The 21,277-nt window shown below is 29.3% G+C and overlaps 3 protein-coding genes and 1 long non-coding RNA gene across 4 annotated transcripts in view; 1 reads left to right on the top strand and 3 right to left on the bottom strand.

Moving 5' to 3' along the window:
* LOC124489848 (uncharacterized) overlaps positions 1-21,277 on the bottom strand; it is a 70,208-nt gene that overhangs the window by 19,395 nt on the left and 29,536 nt on the right. The window lies entirely within an intron of this gene.
* On the bottom strand, positions 5-810 carry LOC124489852 (prefoldin subunit 5). The gene is made up of 2 exons (XM_047052250.2): positions 623-810; positions 5-554 (listed from the first exon to the last, which is right to left on the bottom strand). The coding sequence occupies exons 1-2, from the start codon at positions 719-721 to the stop codon at positions 108-110; spliced, it is 546 nt and encodes a 181-aa protein (XP_046908206.1). The 5' UTR covers positions 722-810; the 3' UTR covers positions 5-107.
* Positions 1,074-2,080, top strand: ND-B17 (NADH dehydrogenase (ubiquinone) B17 subunit). Its single transcript, XM_047052249.2, has 2 exons — positions 1,074-1,546; positions 1,624-2,080. The coding sequence occupies exons 1-2, from the start codon at positions 1,184-1,186 to the stop codon at positions 1,876-1,878; spliced, it is 618 nt and encodes a 205-aa protein (XP_046908205.1). The 5' UTR covers positions 1,074-1,183; the 3' UTR covers positions 1,879-2,080.
* The window catches only part of LOC142597842 (uncharacterized), a 64,348-nt gene continuing 51,391 nt past the window's right edge, over positions 8,321-21,277 (bottom strand). The window contains exon 4 of the long non-coding RNA XR_012832448.1: positions 8,321-8,558. This is a non-coding gene — a long non-coding RNA (uncharacterized LOC142597842). The remainder of the gene's footprint in view (positions 8,559-21,277) is intronic.

Here is a 21,277-nt window from a genome sequence, read left to right as displayed (position 1 = left end):
TTGATGAATCGAAACTTTTAATTTTAATCGTATAAATTCTTTGGAACATTTACACACACAGATCTGAATTGATTTAGGTGATGGAGAAAAATATTACATTCCAGAATCTAGGATTTCACAATCTGTCCTTGTTTCGATTGATTTGTAGCCGATGATGATGATGATGATGATTGTTGTTGTTGTTGTTGTTGAGCAGCCATTTGTGCCATTACTAATTGTTGTTGCCGTTGTAGACAACTTTGTCGTACTGTACCTTTTTCTTGCATCGATTTAACAATTTTATCCATCTGTGTATTTAAAAATTGAACTTTACGATTAAAATAATCGATTGATGATTTACGATCACGTTCGATATAATAACCAGTGCCAATATCCAATAGAAATTCATTATTATTAACAGTACGACCAGGTACATAAAGTGAAGGTGTCAATGGTACCATTATTTGATTATCATTTGGTAATTTTTCAAATGATTCAACCGTTTCAAAACAACCAACAAATTTAGTTTTAGCATTATGTAAATCGACAATTGATTTTTCGAGAATTTCAATTTCCTGTGGTGAAAGTATAAAAAAAGAAAGACAATCAGAATTGGTTTAAATTTTTTTTTTGTTGAATTTACCTGATCCAATTGTTGTTTGATTGCATTTATCTGATATAAATTCATATCATTTATATTTAGCTCAATCTTTTTCGGTTGTTGATTTTTTGTTGATGCCATGTTTGATTTGTCTATAGAAATTTTATTTCAAAATTGATGATAAATTTTTGAAAGAAAAATTTGCCAATTCAGTCGGCTTTGTGTTGAACAAAACAAAAAAAAACAAAAAAACACATGTGTATGCTGTTTGTGATCTCTTCATATAAAATGTTACCATTTGTTATGATTATCGTGATTTTTTTGATTTTGAACATCTAGTTTTCTGATTAAAGTTAAAGAATTAATTTATTAATTAGTTTTTCTTGAATTGAACATGTATTCATGAATTTTAAGATCATAATTAGTAAGAAAAAGATAATTTTAAAATCCTAGTTTTCAAATCTATTTCTACCTTCACCAGCCCTGTTCAGTCAAGAGAGCTTTTGTCCTGAGCTTGTGATCGGTGTCCTCTGAATTTTCTAAATATTGGTCAATTTCTTTTGGTTTTTTTCAACTTTTCAACTAAAAAAAAAACAAAACAAAATGGGTGGTCATGATCATGGAGATGCAGTGAAAAAGACTTCGATTTCAGATGAAGAAATTCGTAAAATTTTGATACGAGCCAAAGTACAGGTGCCATCGGAATCGCCAAAATTTGCCCATAGTCTCAGTTCAGGTGTTTTACATACATCGATTAAAGGTGCTTATAACAATGAACGTGCTCGTCTTGGACCGAATTTCAACGAAACGGATCGTCAATGGCGTGTAAAATATTTAGAATCACAAAATCTTCATCCATCCGAACCGTTTGAAGTGCCAGAACTTTCAAAAGTTCATTACAATCCTATTCGACGCTTTTATCGTTGGCCATTGGATCAAGTTGAAAAACTGCTATGCAATTACATGGTTTTATCATTTTTTTTTCTATTATTAAGAATTTCTAATTCTTAAAAATGTTTTTTTATTTACATTTTCTAATTCAGGAAAAACATTATGCTATAACGGCAAGAAAACTAATCGGTGGAACATTGATCGGTTATTTTACCATTTTAACATTATGGTATCAATTGAATTACAATGTACCAAATTGGGAATATAAAAAAGGTTTTCGAATATTTTATACACGTGAAGTAGTACTACCTGGTGATTCTCGTTGGCCAATGCCTAATCCACGAACACAATCATGGCAACATTATGATCTAGATTTTCATCAACGAAAAGCTTTTCGAAATGATTGAATGATCAGAAATTTAATTTTCAAAATAGAAATAAACAACAACAACAACAACAAAAAATTAGTAAATCTTTGTACAGCGAAAATTAATTCAACAAAAAAAAATCATCACGATTATTATTATTACAAATCGATTGTTGGTTCACTTTTCAAGAATTTAGATAATAAAAAATTCATTTGAAAAAATAATCAATCAATCAATCATTGTGATTGATATTATTATCATTGGAAAAAAAACTTTCAATATGATCATAAAATTCCATCGATTATCGAAAATATCATCAATTTGGAACTGGTGTTTAGTTTTTTTTTCATCTGTGTATGTGTGTGTGTGTGGAACTGGGAAAAAATTCCTTTGCACTAATTTTTATTTGGAATTGAAAACAAATTTTTTGAATATTGGAAAATTCATATTCACCAACATACAAAGGATTGATCTAATTCATCGATTATTAGTTTTTTCTGGTGGCCAATAACACACACTCACACACACACCAGGATAATAATACAATTAGCAATCAACCATAACGCTTGGATCGAATGATATTCATTAACAACGACGATGAAGGGAAGAAAAAGTTTTTTTTTCTTCTTCATTTTCATTCTCATTTCTTTTTTTTTTGGTTCATGGATCATGATCCAAACAAATAAGACAATTTTTTTTCGTTTATTTGTTTGTTGAAACGTGACAATAAATAGATTCTTCTTTTTGATTTATATGAACGATAATTAGTATCGTTTTTTTTTTTTTTAGTTTTGGATCATAGAATTTGATCCAAATGAAAAACTAGGTCGTTTGAAGGGGGTGAAAAAAATTAACCAAACGCCATCATACCACTATCTATCTATTTTTAATTTGAATCAAAAAAAAAATAATCTTTGAACCGCGTGCGGTTTTTCGAGATCAGAGAAAAAAAATAGAGAGAAATAGAAGAAATGATCATTATGGTTTTTGTTTTATCAATCTACAAATCGATAAAATGACCATTGTAAAACTAGCTAGCTACCCATGATCTCATGACCATAGTGTGTGTGTGTGTGTGTGTTTCATTCTGGATTTTTTTCCTTTTTGGAAAGTTCACACACACACACACAGTAATCATTCAGTATTGTAGATTTTTGGATATATCAAATTGAAATTGAATAAAAATACGCAAACATTTGCCACATGTGTGTGTGTGTGTGTTTGGAATTAATAAATCATTTAAGCCTTTCGTTCATCTATTGTATGACTATGGTGATGGTAGCTGGTTGATTTCACGTTGAAATTTTGTTCTACTAATGGCTGAAAAAAAATTGCTAGCCCATATTTTTCTGGAACGACCGCATGATTCTATGGTATTTTTTTCCCGTAGGGGAGGAAAAGGAAATCCTTGAAATAATCAACTAGCGCACATACATACACACACACAGCATGTATGCCCTTATAAATTGTTCACTATTTCGATAATGGTAATATAACCGAACAATCGGAAAAATATCCCGGACAAACAAAAAAAAAAAAAAAACAAATTGAGATATTCATGTTTAGCTACATAGGAAAAAAACACAATCTACTTACATTGCAAAAAAAAAATTGGTGTCCACCACCAAATATTGGATTCAAAATGGCCAATTGTTTTTTTTTTGTTTCAGGAACAAAAAATAAATTCGTGATCAATATCGTTTTTGAACATATGATGATTATGAATATCATTGAAATTTGTTTTTTTTTTTTTGTGGGGTGGTAGTAGTGGTGGTTTGTTTAAAATGATAAATGATTATATTGGACCATTGATTTTCAATTGTCATCATCATCATCTTTGTCATCATCATCATCATCATCATCATTATTTGATTTATGATTTACTGGTGGGAAGAGAGAGACAAAGAGAGAGAGACAGAAACAAAAAAAAAACTAAATCATTCAATCTGTCTTCAATCTCACTTGTTTTTACTCACTAATAGTGATAATTTCGACGATTGTGATATTGTTGTTGCTGTTGTTTCACAGTTAGCCATCATCATATGAATGTTTCCGGGTGGATCGATTTTTTTTTGTTGTTGCGAATATCCTAGTGAAATGAAATTTTTCTTTTTTTTTTTACTTTCAAAGATTTTAAAATCGGATTTTTCAAGTTGTTTTTTTCCCTGTTCTTGGTTATATAGAATTAGACTTTGAATCAAACTTGTTTGATTGTATTTTGATAGGTGGCCATATCTATACAAGGTGAATAGTATCATTTCCATCATTATTATTATTATCATCGTCATCATGGTTCGTTGAAACAATTGGCAGATTTTTTTTTTCATTCTTTCCATTCAATTTGGCAGCATTTTATAGTTTATTTTTTCACAAATGCATCCCAATTTTATTATATTTCATCTTTCTCGCCCTTATAATACCAGCCAAATTCAGTTCAACAACAACAATGGATGGATGGATGGATGGATTGAAAACTTTCAAAGAAATCAAAAGAAAAATTTCTGTCAACAACATTTTGATTTTGTTTTATATTTTTTTGCGCCTTTTTTCCAAAGAACAAGAAATACATTGACATTTGACAAGTTAAATGCAATTTTTGCTGTTGTTGTTGTTGTTTGCAATTTTGAATTTTTTTTTTTTTGAATAGCAAAAATTTAAAAAACATCCGTCCATCAACACATATATTCATTCATAGCTTTTTGCTTATTGCATTCACAATATATTACACATATATTGACATATACGAACAATTGTTAATTTCATTCGAAAGACAAACTTTAACACATTAAATTCTTAAATTTTTCATTCATTTTAAAAGAAAAAAAAAACAGATACACACATATATTGTTCAAGGCGAATTTGTCATCATCATCAAATGAAATAAAATGAAATGCAACCAACAACAGCAACAATAATCACACACATTACATTGTCAATGGAACATGAAAATTGAAATCCACATCCACAAATTATACACATATATCCTACACACACATACACACATACCATACACAAACATTCGAAATCATTATATTGTCTTCTTCATTCTATATGATTTTGACAACATCATTAAATATCAAAAAAAATAATAACGAAAAGAAAGAGAAATGTCTATCAAATAGGATTTCTACCTGGAAAATGAAAATACAATGTTTTTTCGAATGAAAAAAAGAATCTTATTCGATTGTAAAACAACAACAACAACAACAACAACTTGTGACACTATAACACACTACTAATACATTGATCGATTACGACTAACAAAAAAAAAAGGATTCCATTGAATACATTTGCATGTATACAACATTGGCGTGAACAATGAAACGATATTATAATACAAAATACAATACACACACACACACACACACACACACTGGCAGACAAAACTGGCAGATTTGACGGACCTGTCAATCATCAAACAACAGCAAAAAAAATGAAAAAATGAAAATATCACAGTTTATGAACTTTTCGTGTGTGTGTGTGTGTGTGTGTGTGTGTGTGTGTGTGTGTGTGTTTGTATTGGATATTCGTTACTACTTTTTTTATAGGCTGAAAATATGTAACAAACAAAACGAAAATCATCCCATTGAACCATTTTGACTGGATTTTTTTTTGGCTGGAATTGGAAAAAAAATTATTAAATTAAATTTTAACAAAATTTTTTCTTTCTCTCACCACAATCAAATAATCAAACACCAATGATGATCGGTCAATCAATCAATGAGCAAAAAAACCAATTAGAAATCAATTAGAATTGTTATGTAAATGATTCGAGTTTGATTTCAAAATGAATGAATGATGATGATGATGATGATGATGATGATTTTTTTCATAATTTACATCATCATACTTTAAATGATGGTAATTTCAACCAACGAACGAAAAAAAAAATTGAATAACTAACAAACGACGACGACGACGACAACAACAACACCTATTTGCCGGTAGGTTTTTTCTGTCCATTCAATTCATTCATTCATTCATCGAGGACATAAATCACTATATGACCGTTTGTAAGCAAACGAATGATCGAGCAAGCAAGCAAACAACAACAAAAAAAAATAGTCAACAGACAGAAAGCTACACATGAATTGAATGATGATAAAGTAGACCACATTTGTTATTATGATGAGCCCATCTATCAATCTGAAACCCCCAAAAAAAGAGAAAAAAAACTTTGGTTTCAATGATCATGATCATGATGATGATGATGATGACATGAAAAGATACAGTTTTTGACAACAGATACATTTAACCAAACTATTTGTCTTGTCACCTTTGTTATTGTCGATTCATTTTTTTTTCTGTGTTTTGGTTGTTGTTGTTGTTGTTGTTGTAACTAGTGTGGGTACCAAAAAAAGTTTTCCTATGATGTCTGTGGCCTGTCTATGGTCATCATCATCATCATCATGGATTGCATATGAAACATGACTGGTTTTTTTTTGTTTTGGGTAATTTAATTGTACCAAAAAAAAATCTATTGATGATGATGATGATACATTTGGATCATCCATTCGATTTGATGTCCCTGAACGTAATGAAACTCATCGATCATATTTGATTTTGATCTTTGAATGAAAAAAAAAAGATTTTTTTTCATGTTTTTCCTATGAGAGTTCTGCTTATATCGCAATGACAATTGTCATCGCAACAACAACATTTAAACATGCAACATTATATCAATCTGGTGAAGGTCGACGATCTACTCACAATCGATAGATCGATTGGTCGAATTTTTTTTTCTTCTTTGCGCTTTAATCATCAACATAAGAGAGAGTTACCGTTTTTCGGAAGCAAAACCAACAACATAACTTATTACCATGGATATTCTATGGATGAAAAAAAACAAAGAGAAAGACCGCGGTACAGAATATTCGTGCTATAGATAATAATAATAATAATAATAAGGTGAATCATTAGGCAAAAATGACAAACTTTAGGTTATGTTTGGGTATATTATGAGAAAAAACTAAACTTTCAACTATTATCATTCCTGAATCATCGATAAAATGGAATTATGTTTTGAAAATGAGAAAAAAAAATTTTTTTTTTTGTCTTTTTCATTAAACTTTTTCTCATTTGATTTTGTTTTCTACATATATATATAGCAAATGAACATGCAACGAAACAAAAAAAAATGAAGAAAAAAACCATTTAAACAAACGGGAAATGAACAAAAATGAACCGAAGAAGAAGAAGAAAAATGAAGAATAAAGTGAATCGATGACAACGACGACCATTCGGTTCGGCCAATCGATGATTAATTGTTTTTTCTTTTTCCTTTTTTTGTTCGTAATGAAAATTCGGTCGTTTTTTCCATTTTTTTTCACCAGTTTTGATTATTATCTTTTCTCTCTCCAAACTGTCAATCATATAAATTTTGTATACAATTTTGGATGAATTAGCATAACCCAGAAAGATTAAGGCGATTGATGTTAGAACACAAGGTACAAGGTACAAGATATGACGGTTTTAAACAAATTCAAAAATTTTTTCATTTAACAAAAATAAACAAATTCTACAGAAACAAAAGTAAACGTGAACGACGTTGTTCTCTTTATAGAAATCATGAGCATTTTTTACACATTGGCCACTCGAGTTCGTGTCAAGTTCAAGGGTTGTCGTTCCGTTCATAAATTACATTACATTACAGGACAGTATCTGGAAAGATGAATTTTATGAGAATTTTTATTTTATTTTATTTTATTTTTTTTTTGCATGACCAAAATTGTCTATGAATAATCAATAATTTAACAGTGAATAATGCCAATCTGTTTGACCATTTTTGAACTATAATGATGAACTATTCATTTCATTCTCATATATGAACAAATCAATCAAATTAAATTATTGATGAATGAATGAGAATCATGAATATATGAAAGGAATTCATCATGATGATGATGATGATGAGGGTCCATATGGGTGTTGTTAATCAAAAAAAATCCCACATGTCCACCATTGTTGTCAATTGTCAGATTCTATCTAAATGACCATCATTTTGATTCGGAATAATGGAAAAAAAAGTGAAAAGTAAAAAAAAAAAAATTTTCTTGAAGAATGAAAGCAAAAGGAAAAAAAACAACAACAACAAGAAAGAATAAATGAATTGTCATCATCATCATCATCATTAATTTGATGATGATTGTTTTCACGGCCAAAAAAAAAGAATGTCCAACCACCATATAATACCGAACAATTTATGATCATTCATCATTTACAAACGATGATAATGGATATTATCATCATCATCATCATCATTGTCATTAATGTGTGTGCTGTTGTTGTTGTTGTTGTTGTTGTTTGTTTTTATTCATAGATGTCATGTAAAGGGTTGAAGCGCAACAATAATAAATCAAACACACACACACACAAAGACAAACAGACACACAGGTGACATATAATCACAGACAAACAGACAACAAGATGGGCTAATTATCACATGAGAAAAAAAAAGTGAAATGAATGAATGAATGAACACATGTTTATCAATGGTAAAAAAATTTAATTTTTATTGATTTGAAATTTTTAAAAAAATCATCAAAAAATACAGAGTTTAAAACAAAAACAAAACAAAAAATACAACAGCAGTGCGTGGTGGTGAATAGAACAATTCCAAATCGATCACGAATCCATTGATGTGAACCAAAAAATAAAAAAACGGCCCATCCAATGAAAACCAGCCAAAAGTGAATATGACCAAGAACTGCGGATCAAATCTATAGGTGAGAGAAAAAAATTAAAAAACAACAACAAAAAAAATCAATTAATTCATTTGGATTTAAATTTAAATTTTTAAAGGCAAAAAAAAATTTGCATTTTACACGTGTGTATGTGTGTGTTATCACATTAAATTAATGATGAATGAATGAATATAAACACAAAACCAAATGATAAATGATAAATGAATCAATCAATCATTTAACATCTCAATCATCATCATCAACATCAACATCATAATGATGATGATGATGAAGATGAAGAAAAAATGACCATCATCATCATTAATTTCAATTAATAAATGAATTTAGCCAGATAGTAGAGATACATAAAAAAAAGTAACTTGTTAAAATGTTGTTCATCATCATCATCATCATCAACATGATCATCATCATGATCAACAAGATAATCTTTTACCGCGTTTAATTTGTTCACATATATAATGATTATTATGATGATCATTAGATAAATAGTGAAAGTGAAAGAGAAAAAAAAATCCAGTTGTTGCTGTTTTTTTTTTATTACCTTGATCTTGAACAGAATGATAATGATGTGGCACGTGTTTCACACACAGAAAAAAAAATAAACGACAATAAATTTCTAATTTATTATATTGATACAATGTGTTGATCTTAATGATCATGATGATAACATCAAAGATCATCATCATCATCAAAAATAATGGATTCGGATTCAGTGAAAAAAAACCCGCTTGATGGATAGATTTTTTTTTGTATTTGAAGAAAAATTTCGGCCTTCTCTCTCTCTTTGTGTGTGTATGAGTCTAGACTATTTTTATAAAATGTTCCGGGGTCGATCAAATTGATGATGATGATGATGATGTCATTAATTTAATAGCTTCCGAAATGGCTTTTTATTTCTTGTTCTCCTTTTTTTCCACACGATTATTATTATTTTCTAGGTTTCTGTAACCACATTTATTGGGTCCGTTGTTGTTGTTGTTGTCATTGTATACAAGAATGACAACAAAATACAGCTGATCATTTTATGGCTATTAAATTTCAAATGTTTTTTTTTTCTTTTTTTGGTTTAATGGTAAATAAATGATGACTGAAGATGAAGAAGATGAAACCTTTATCGTCATCATTGTCGTAGACAGGAATCGATGGCCAATTAATTATTCTGATTTTTTTTTAAATTTTCATTTCTCAAGTGGCTATACACAATTTATGTGGGTGAAATATTGAACAAAAAATCAAATCAATCAACCTGTTTGTTTGTTTGTTTATTTGTTGTGTGCATGAAGGTCGTCGTCGTCTTCGTTGTTGTTCAGGTTTTTTTTTTTTATTTTACTAGTTTCATGATTCATGATTCCCTCATCATCATCATTACTTTTCACTTCATTTCATTATCATTATCATCATTACAATTCAGTAGCTTTGAATCCATTAGACGCACGGTTAATAATAACGATAACGATGATGATGATTATTATTATCCACTACTACCACCACCAAAAAAACACACACACATATAAAAAAAATGATGATGAGTGATGATGAAAAGATAATTATGGTCGATAATGAATATTCGCTTCATTCGTCATGTTAGTTTTGTTTGATTCTTCCGTTTTTTTTTAATTTTAAATTTAATTTTTAAAACTTGAAAATCTGTAGTAATTTTTTTTGTTTTGTTTTGTTTCATTTTATTCGAATAAATTGATGATTGGAAATTATCGATAATCATCTAAATCAATCAATCAATCAATCAAGTAATCACATATATTTTGTTCCTAGTTGATGATTTTTATAACAAACATATGGAAAAAAAATCCGAATCCAAAACCAGTAAACCAGAAAACCAAGAAAAAAACAAAAACAAAAATATGAAACGACAAAATGACATGAACAAGAGACAAACAGAAACAAAACAAAAAAAGACAAATGAACTGCACACAAAAAAATAATACGTAATGATGATGATGAAGATGATGTCATTTGTCATATCAGATTTTTTTTTTTTTTTGGTTGTGCAGCCAAAATTCTCACTTAATCATACTTATTACTACAGGTTTGATATATCATCATCATCATCATCATTTAAATCAAGAAATAACAAGATTGAATCAACAGTTAATCAGAAACATGCACACACACACACACATTATGGTTGAATAATGAAACAAACACACACACACAAACACACACACCTAGCTAGCAAACCATAAAAAAAACTTGAATATAATCAGAATAATGGAACCTAATTATATCTTTATTCAAATTTTTTCATTTCGTTTCTTCGTTTCCCATTTTTTTTTTGTTTTGATAAAAAAAACATTATTATCTCCTTTTTCATGATTGTTGTTGTGGCTGTTTTTTTTTTTTTTTTTTTTGATTATTTTTTTTTGTTATAAATGAATGAATGTAATGAAAATGAATTAATCGATCGATCGGTCGAATGGCAATGACAGAATTTAAAAATTTTTTCTTTTCTTTTCTGTAAACAATCAAAATCAATTAATTATTTGATTCGATGATTAAGTTGAGAAAATTTCCGGTAACAATGAAAATGACATTGAATTTTTTTTGTTGTTGTCCAGGAAATTTGCAATTTCTCATGTAAATTCATCGTCAAATTTTGTATAGTGTTGAACCACCACCACCACCACCATCATCATCATCACCAAACAATGAAACAAAATCCGTAAAAATTCAGCCATAAACACACCTATATATCTATGGTGAAAGAATAAATATATTCAACAACAACAACAACAAAAATATCAGAAAAAAAGCCAATCAAAATCATTGCTCTTATCCATACCATATAACCATCACACTATACATCCATAATCATCAAAGCATTCACTAACAACAACAACAACAACAAAAATATTATGACAGAAATGAAAAAATCTCACACCAAGTCTATCATTATAGCGACACACACACAAACACTGAAAAAAAACCAGCCAGAAAATTCAGGCAACAACAACAACAACAAAAAAAACTGAAAATTCGTGCGTCTGCCTAGCAAAAAAAAAAAATAAAAATAAAAGGGGAGAATAGAAAAAAAAATGAAAAGATACCACCACCACCACCACACCATAGCATAGGTAATCACAGGTTATCAAAATAACCAAACGCTGTCATTTTATTTATACCCATCATCATATCACATATGTCAATGATGATATTAAACACAGACACAGACATAGACACAGAAAGATTTTTTACCTTTTTTTCAGTGTGTATGCACATCTTTCATTTCCATATTATTTTCAACAACGAAAAATTCCTGTATGGAAATTATATTGGATTGTTGTTGTTGTTGTTGTTGTTGTCGTTCTTGTTTCAACCTACAAAAACCAACCAAAAAAAAAAACGAAAACAGCTCGAATGAATGATAATAATAGATTGATAGATAAATAGATAGCGTGTGTGTGTTTGTATATAGGATACACATACACACACACACACAGATAGACAGAATATATTAAGGATATCATCATCATCATCATCATTTTATTATCATTGAAAACGATGACAACAACAACAAAAATAAAGAAAACAATAGGTTCGGTAGAGTCGAATTTCATTCAATTTTTTTTGTTTCTTCCATTGGTATTTTGATGATGATGGTGATCAACAATCGAGACAACAGCCAAAATTTCGTGTGTATTTGATGTTTTTTTTTTCGTTCGTTCGTTCGTTCGTTTGTATTTTTTGTGTATTAGTGTGTGTGTAGGGTAGGTAGAATTATTTTAAGGTAACTTTTTTTTTAGCAAAGAAAAAAAATCGAATCGAATTGAATCGGATGAATGATAATGGATAGATGATGATTGAATGGTGGCTTTTGCTGTTGTTGTTGTTGTTCGTCTGTATTTTCAACAACTATGCGTGATTGACAGGCCGAGAAAAGGAGAAAAAAAATCAGATCTATAAAAACTAAATCGTGTATAGGATTCGTTTCGAAACAACCACCACCATCATCATCATCATCATCATCAGGGTTTATAACCGCCGAATACAATTCATTCGTTTCTGTTTCTGTTTTTGTTTTTGTTTTCAGAAAAAAAAACGATCCAGAATAATAATAATGATGAAAAAAAAAACATAACAACATAATGAACATAAAAGTCATTTATTTATTTCAATGTATTTTTCATTAGACAAACAAAAGAAAAAAAAACAACAAAACAAAACTTTTTTTTTACATTTTTCAAACGTTTTCACTGGAAAATATTGATTCAATCAATTTTTTTTTTAATGATCAAATTCCAAAATCATCATACAGAATTTTTTTTCCCATGTAGAATTTATTCATCAGAGAAAAAAAAAGACAGAATAAATAATTAAATGTCAAAGGATCCAATAACAACAACAACAACAACAACAACAACAAAAAACAGTCAATATGATAAGATGAAAAAAAACAACAGCAAAAAAGTTGATTAGAATAATGAAAATTTTTTTCTCGGTTTCTTTTTTTTATAACATTGATTCTCTAGCTCTGTTTCTGTAGAAAATTAAACAAAACAAAATGAAATTTCACTGAATTAATTCATTGTCATCGGTCATCAGGCGTGGTTCATCATCATCATGATGACGACGACGACTACGAGCAATAAGACAATGGACAATGATTTGAAATCATAATACATAGTATTGAATAGTTAATAGGCTGTGAATGTGTGCATGTTTCTTGTTCCAAATGGAATCGGTGTAGGTAGAATAAAAAAAAATATATACAACAACCAAAAAAAAATGATTCTTTGCTATTCTATTCTATTTTTTTTTATTCTAATCCATCCATATATATATATGGAACACGATTCCATCATGTTTTACTAGCCGGTATTATTCTATACTTGCATTATACACATTTCCAACAGTTTGAATATGAATGGTTCGTTTTTTATGTCATTGTAGTCAATTTTTTTCCCGATATTCTGGTTGTTACGCAAAACATGAACAAACACACACACAAAATGAAAAACGGCTGTTTTCATTTCCATTTCGAGATATACATTCACCATATTCTTGTTCCATATGAGTTTTTCTTTCTGATGATTATCTGTAGCCAAATCTATCCCAATTCTCTGCACACACACACACACACACATCAAGGAACAAATCTATTTAGAATTTCGATTCAAACGAACGTTTTTTTTGTCGTTGGTTAATTTTTTTTCATTCATTCATTCATTCTTTATTCTATATGGTCTGGAATTCTAATTGAGTTTTGTCAAGTGTATGAAGAAAAAAAACTAACAAGATAGTGAAAGTAAAGAATATAACACCAAACACTATATTGAATTTGATCTTTATGAAATGAAACTAAATTGAACATACTGTGGTGTATGGTGTGTGTGTGTGTGTGTGTATGGCCGGAAACAGACCCAGAAACACGGGAGAATCCGGAATCTTTCTTTTTATATATATAAATTATCACTTGAATTCTATATTTGAAAATGGAAATAAAAGAATAAATTCCATTCTTGATCATCATCAATAAATGAATGATGGAATGGGAAAAAAAAGAAAAGGATCCAAATACAAATATACACATATACAATCATCTTATTCTTGAATCCAATCGAATCACTTATACAAAAAAAAAGTTTATCAATTAAATTGATGAAAAAAAAACAACAACAACAAAATGATGACCATCAGCATCATATCGTTGTGGTATTTGGCGACGATGATGATGATGGAACGAAGATGCAAACTTTTTTTTATCATTCAATGATAAAAATAGCATGAGGCCTAGCATATACTATCCATTGGATCATTAGAAAAATGAGCGAAATAAAAATCCTGGATTCTCTGGGTTTTCTTAGTGACCAGCAAAAAAAAAAAAAAAAAAAGAATTTCAGCTCCAAACAAACACGGAAAAGCCAAAGCTTTTAGCTCACTCACTCATTGAAATGGATAAAATTCTAAAGTTGAGTGTCTGCCAGTAATATTCAGGATACAAGATCTGAAAATGTGTATGTGTTGTTGGTAGTGATGGCAAAGCAAAGCAAAGCAAAAAAAAAGTTTAATTTTCAATTAAATAATCATTAACACATTTTCAATGATGTTTGTTCATTTGGTTCCAGGAACAACACCATTTTTTTCACGACAACAAAAATGAATCCATATATATATGGAGTGAAAAAAATCTTTTTTTTTGTTGGTTTTGAAAAAACATTATAGGAATCTTGCAATAGAACATATCAAGAGGGGCAACATTCCAAACATTTTTAAAAGTCATCTAGTATTTTATGGATTCCATATATCCAGCCATTAAATGAAAACAACTTTTTTTCGCTTTTGATTTCACTTTTGAATTCAGTCAGACAACCAGACAGAGAGAGAAAGAGAGAATTTCTCTTTTTTTTTCTTCATCATTGAATTCAGAATTCAAAAAATAAAAAAAAAATTTTTGTTGAAAATCAGGCTAATTTTTTTTGCCACTGTTTTGTCAAAGTTTCACGACAACAACAACAATAACAACAACAACAAAAATGATCTTTTGGTCATCATTATTCTGTTGATAATGATGTTAAGAGTGATTCTTCCTAAAAAAAATAAAACGGAAACAAACGATTTTTTTGTGTGTGTGTCATTAACGGATTTCCTTTCTCTCTCTTTTGATCATCATTTGGTCAAATTTTTACCCGAATGAATAAATGGTCAATTTTTTTTAAATAAAAATAAAAATACATTTTTCTTGACAATAATAAAATCATCAACCAGTGAGAAGAAAAAAAATGAAAAACATAAATGAGATTGTGGTCAAGTGGTCAAATCAACAACAACAACAACAACAAAAAAAAACTCCGTTACATTGTGTTTGTGTGTGTGTGTGTGTGTTGACAACTTGGTGTTACAATTTGACAACAACAACAACAACAACAATTTTAACAATGGCTTGACCAATTGAAAATTCATTAATTGCTTTTTCTCTCCCTTTTTATTTCCACAATGTTAATGACCAAAAAAAAAATTTTTTTTTCCTGCAAAGTAGTAAAGATTATGCGTTTTTAATGGTTTTTAAAGTTTGTTAGTTTTTTTTTCTTCGTTCAAGAATTTCATTCATTTATTATTTTTGTGTCTCTCTGTGTGTGTGTGTGTGTTTTGAAAATGGTTAACAACAGGCCAGTGGTCAGTAAGCTAGTGGTTTTCTTTCTTCAGTTTTTTTTTCTTTGTTGGATCATCACCACCATTTACAATCGATTTCTAATTGATGATTATTATAATCAGATTATATGAAAATGACCATAACCAGTGTGCGTTACGTCAATTCGTCATACACACACACACACAACACAAACAGAACGAGTGATCAGAACACAGAGTAATTAGTGAATAAGAAAAATTTTGGAAAAAAAATAAACAAAAAACAGTAAAACAGGTGGTCATCATTATCATCATTATCTATCTATCTATGATTGAAATTCAAAACCACTCTTGGGATCTTGATGGGCCAATGTTGTTGTTGTTGTCATTATTGTTGGCACCATTGTTCTCTGTGTGGCAAGAAAAAAAACCGAAAACATTTCAAATTGAATTTGAAACGCTTTTCGATGTTTGAATGTCAACTTTTTTTTGTTGGTGGTGGCCTGTGATTTTTCATCAAAAATTTCAAAATTACTTCATCTAGATTCTAGACATTTGAAATGATTGATTCTGGATTGTCTAGCTCAAGCTAATCTCAAAATAAATTCTGCTGCAAACGGCAACATCATTCATTAGGCAAGAAAACAAAAATAGACAATTTTCAATCTCATGTACCATGTGTGTGTGTGTGTGTGTGTGCTATTCAATCTTTTTTTTAAAATTGAATAAAAAGAATGGAAGAAGAAAAATTATTCATCTTATTCCAAAGAATTTCGATTCTTTCTTTTATTCTGTGTGCGTTTGTGTGTGTGTGTGTGTACGAGTAAAGAAAAATGATGAAAAATAAAAAAAAATTTCAAAATAGAGTGAATTTTGAAGCAAAAAAAAAACAAGAAAAAAAAATAATGATAAAACTCTGTCTATGTACACATATGCACAAGAATTTTTTTTTCTGCACAGAATATATTCCACTTTCAGATTGTTGTTCCAAATGGAACAACGCACACACACACTTGCTTATTTGTTTTTTTTTCGTTTTCATTTCATCTCAGATTTTTTCCTTCTAAATGAACAAAATTGTGTATTGAGTTGCCATTTTATTAGTTTTTGTATTACAACGACGAAGACAACAACCAGAAATGAATGAGAATAAAGTTCTGCTACTGTTACACCCACACCGTTCCATTGGAGATAGACAAACACACACACACACACACAATTTATATATATCCAAGAGAGAAAAAAAAACATTCTTTCCAAACCAACATTTGTATGGATCCTGAAACACTTTTTTTTGTTGTTGGGTTATTATTATGGATTGTGTGTTCGTTTTGTTTCGTTATTTTTTTTCGTTTTTTTTGGTTCAATTTTTGGTCCATTCGGCCATCAGTAGCAGTCTGTTGTCAATGTTGGTGTTGTTGTTGTTGTTGAACCATTCACAACCAACGACTACCATATATATATACGATATAATCTCACATCCTCTATCTATCTCTCTCTCTCTCTAGCCAATACACCCATACATACACCCACCTAGAGTAAAAAGAGAAAAAAAATACAAAGATGTCGAGAAAGAAAGAGAGAGAGAGAGAGAGTACAAAAATGATAAATGATCAACAGTCAAAAATGATTAATATTGAGTGAATGCAAATTATCTTTGTTGTTGTTGTTGTTGTTTGATTCTATGGATTGGCTTGAGTTTGGGTTTGCAATAGCTGACTGGATGGCTGGGTTCGTTTTTTTTTCTTTGGACACATACACAATATATACAACAGTAATACTCCGCTTAACGTGTTGGGTTACAGTTATTTTAATTTGCAATTACTGGAGGTAGAAAATTCTTTAAATAATATCGATTCTTATCACTTATGTGATTACTAAACATACAACAACAGTATTTGATCAATCAACGGTTGTTTAGCGAGAATTTTCACTGAGAGAAAAATCAAAAAGCGAAACAATGCCAATCGAGACATTAGGTCAACCAGGGTATTACTGTATATTATGAAAATCTTGACTCTGAACCACATACACATTGTTACTATTACTACTATATCAATGTGTTTTTCATTTCATTCAATTCATTCTTTTCTTTTGTACATTTTTTTTTCTTCATCATCATCATCATCATCGTCAAATCAAATCCGTGGTTGTTTTTTTTTTGTTTGTTTCGTCTTTTTTTTCCTTATTTCTTTCGTTTCGTTTCGATTATTTGGCCAAGGTTTATCATGGTGGTGGTGGTGGTGGTGATGGTTTCACACACACATATCAAATATGAAACAAACAAACAAAAAATGTGGTACCATGTCGCAAAAAAATATGATCAGATCATAAAAATTCAAAATCCATGCATACAACAACAACAGAAACACGACTATTCTGGTTTATTTCATTTGGATTGTCAATTTGGATTTGGACTTTGATTTTAATATTAATTTTTTTTTTTGAATCATCATCATTTACCATATAAAAACAAATATCAAATCAGATCCAGAAGAAAAAAAAATGAAACAAATGGAAAAAGGCGTTGTGGTTTTTTTTTGCCAATTCCTGTTTTAGTCACCACAAACAAACATTACATAACTACTACATATATGTCACCATTATCATCATCATCATCATCGTCGTCATTATCTATGGAAAATAAAACAAACAACCCATCCAATTGTATGATGTTCATTTCTTTTTCTTATATAACCAACATTAACAAACAACAACAACAACAACAGCGACAAAATTTGATGAAACCCGAGTAGAGAGAGAGAGAAAAAAAAATTACTCTTCGGTTCCATTATTTAAACATTAACAAAAAAAAGCTTAAGCTATTAGCTTAGTGTACACTATGATGATGATGATGATGAAGCCAAAAAGTAAAGTAACACACACACACAAACAAACAAACAAATCAACAACCAAAACCGAAATAAAAACAAGAGAAAATGATCCGCTTTTTTTTTTGGTTGCCTAATGACTCTTTTCATTCCATTTTTGGTTTCTTCAATGATGATGATGATGATGATGATTGTTTTCACACTTATTCAACAACAACAACAACAACAACCACCACAACAACAACAACATCATCATCTTATAAATTGATTCACACCAAGCAAAAAAAAAACTAAATATCTATTTGTTGGTGGTAGTTTGGTTTTTTTTTTTTTTTTTTTTGGTTTTAAAGAATAAAGATTCTTGTCTCATTTCTGTAATTCTTATTTTGATCAGACAAATCAAATCAAATCAAATCGGAAAAAAACAACACGATAATGAAAATTCTGAATTTCTAAACGGTCGAAAAAAAAATCCCAAACTAATCAGATTAGAATAAAAACATTTGAAAGCAATTGAATCCATCAGTTTGGATGGATTCAACATTCCTTCATTTATTATTAGTGATGATTCTTGTATTTCGAGAGCGAAACAAAATAATGATGATTTTTGATTCATTATCAACCCAGTAAAAAAAAATGAAATGAATAATTCCTATTTTTTTTGACCCTAAGGAATCATCATCATGAATTCATATGTTTGCATTCCTATTTGCATAATAATCAAGACAAATAAACAAAAAAAAAATGAAGACATGAAATGTGGTAAAAAATTAATGAAAATGTCACAGAAAAAAAATGATAACGGATTCTGTGTGTGTGTGACGCATACGTTATTTCAAAACATTTGTCATTATAAATTCAGATTCTTACTAATTATATTTGATATAAAACCTGCACATTGTACACACACACACACGCACACAAACAGAATTTCAGAAATAATTTATTAAATTTTACAGTAATGAATACAACAACAACAACAGCGACAACAACATGAAAAACGATAACAAGCAAAAAAAATTTTTTTTTATTTTGTTTTCACTTGATAAAATGAAAACAACACCAAAAGTTAATGTTAAAAAAATAAAAAAAAAATCAATTTCTAACCACTGCCAATGAAATCGACGTTGATGGTTGTCATTTTTTTTTGTCTTTGATATAGAAACAAAAATGGCAACGATGATGATGATGATGATGATGAAAAAAAAATTCCAAACTTTATCAACATCAAAATATAATGATGATAATGATTGTAAACAAGTGAAAGAATAATTTATCACTTTCACATTTCATTTGTGTGTGTGATATATATATGAAAAACAAGAAAAAAAAATGAACCAAAAAACAAACAAAAAAGATATACAATTATATCCATCATTCATTCATTCATTCATTCATTCATGATGATGATGTATAATTATGAGAATCTGAATAAACTTGAAAGTATCAGATTCTCTATTCATTCATTCATTTGTTTCATTAATATATCCACAATTGTCACATATAAAAACCAACAACAACAACAACAACACCAGAAATTCTATTCTATTCTCTCTCTCTCTTTTAAGAATAAGAATCTTAATGTGAAATATGATGACGATGATGATCAACACATAACATATACAATGATACAAATTATAATCATCATCATCATCAGCATCATTAATTGGAATTTGGAATCGTGTAATATTCATGCACACATATGTACACATCAAACAGAATCATTTGTTTTTTCGAATGAAAAAAAACAAATTCGTGACTATAGACGTTACACAACAATTCAATGACGAAACTAAATTCTTGTCAGTCATAAAATTTTGGGATCCATTTTTTCTCCTACTCATTTTTTTCCTTTGGATGATCGCTATGGATAAAAAAACCATGGAATTTAATGGAATTTTCAAATTCAAAGTACGTCAGATGGTACTTTGTTTCTGCCAATTTTTCGTCGCTGTTGTCATTCTGTTTTATTCTTATATGTCATTTTGTTGTCAATTTTTGATATCAAACAATTTTTTTCCTTTATCACAATTCTGGATTATTCGAGTTTATTTTGTTTTTTTTTTTTTTTTTGGATCATCATCATGGCCATACACAGAAAAATTGTATACAGTAGATGGAATATAGATATTTTGCTGAAATACCAAGTCTAGGAACCAACGATGAAAAAAAAAATGAAACAAACACACACATATATAGGGGGCGTATGACTAAATAGTATTATATGAGAATATAATGTTTGATGATATGGGTGGAAGTGGTAGGGGCGAACCAAAATCGAAATAAATAAAAAAAAAACGAACCTAGAGTTGTATGTAAATTGTAAGCATGTTCATCGAATCGAGCGTTTCTTTTTTTTTCTCTCTCTTTCTCTCTCTTATTCTCTCTGTTCTTTCGATCAGAAAAGATCATTCATCATTCTAGGCAGGAACATTTTTTTTTTTTTTTTACTGTCTACTGAAACTCGAATGAAACCGAAACGAAACGAAATGAAATGAAGCCGAGTGATAGTGTGTATGGCTAACATTTGAACACATACACACACACTACATACGTGCATATTGCTAGGATCTTTTTATTTTTATTTTTATTTTTTTATTTTTCATTCATCCATTTGCGTTCGATAAACACTATTTTGGTTGCAATAACAACAACAACAACGACGACAACAACAACAACAGCAACGATGAAAACAAACGCAAATATAGACAACGTTGATGATGAACAGCTGTATTCGTATTCGAAAAAAAATGAGAAAGATCAGAAATGCAACAGAAAAAAAGAAAAGAAAAACTTTGAGAAAGAAAAAATCAAAAA

The sequence above is a fragment of the Dermatophagoides farinae genome, chromosome 10 (genome assembly GCF_024713945.1).
Source record: "Dermatophagoides farinae isolate YC_2012a chromosome 10, ASM2471394v1, whole genome shotgun sequence".
Lineage (NCBI taxonomy): Eukaryota > Metazoa > Arthropoda > Arachnida > Sarcoptiformes > Pyroglyphidae > Dermatophagoides > Dermatophagoides farinae.
This window is presented reverse-complemented; position numbering and strand designations above follow the sequence as displayed.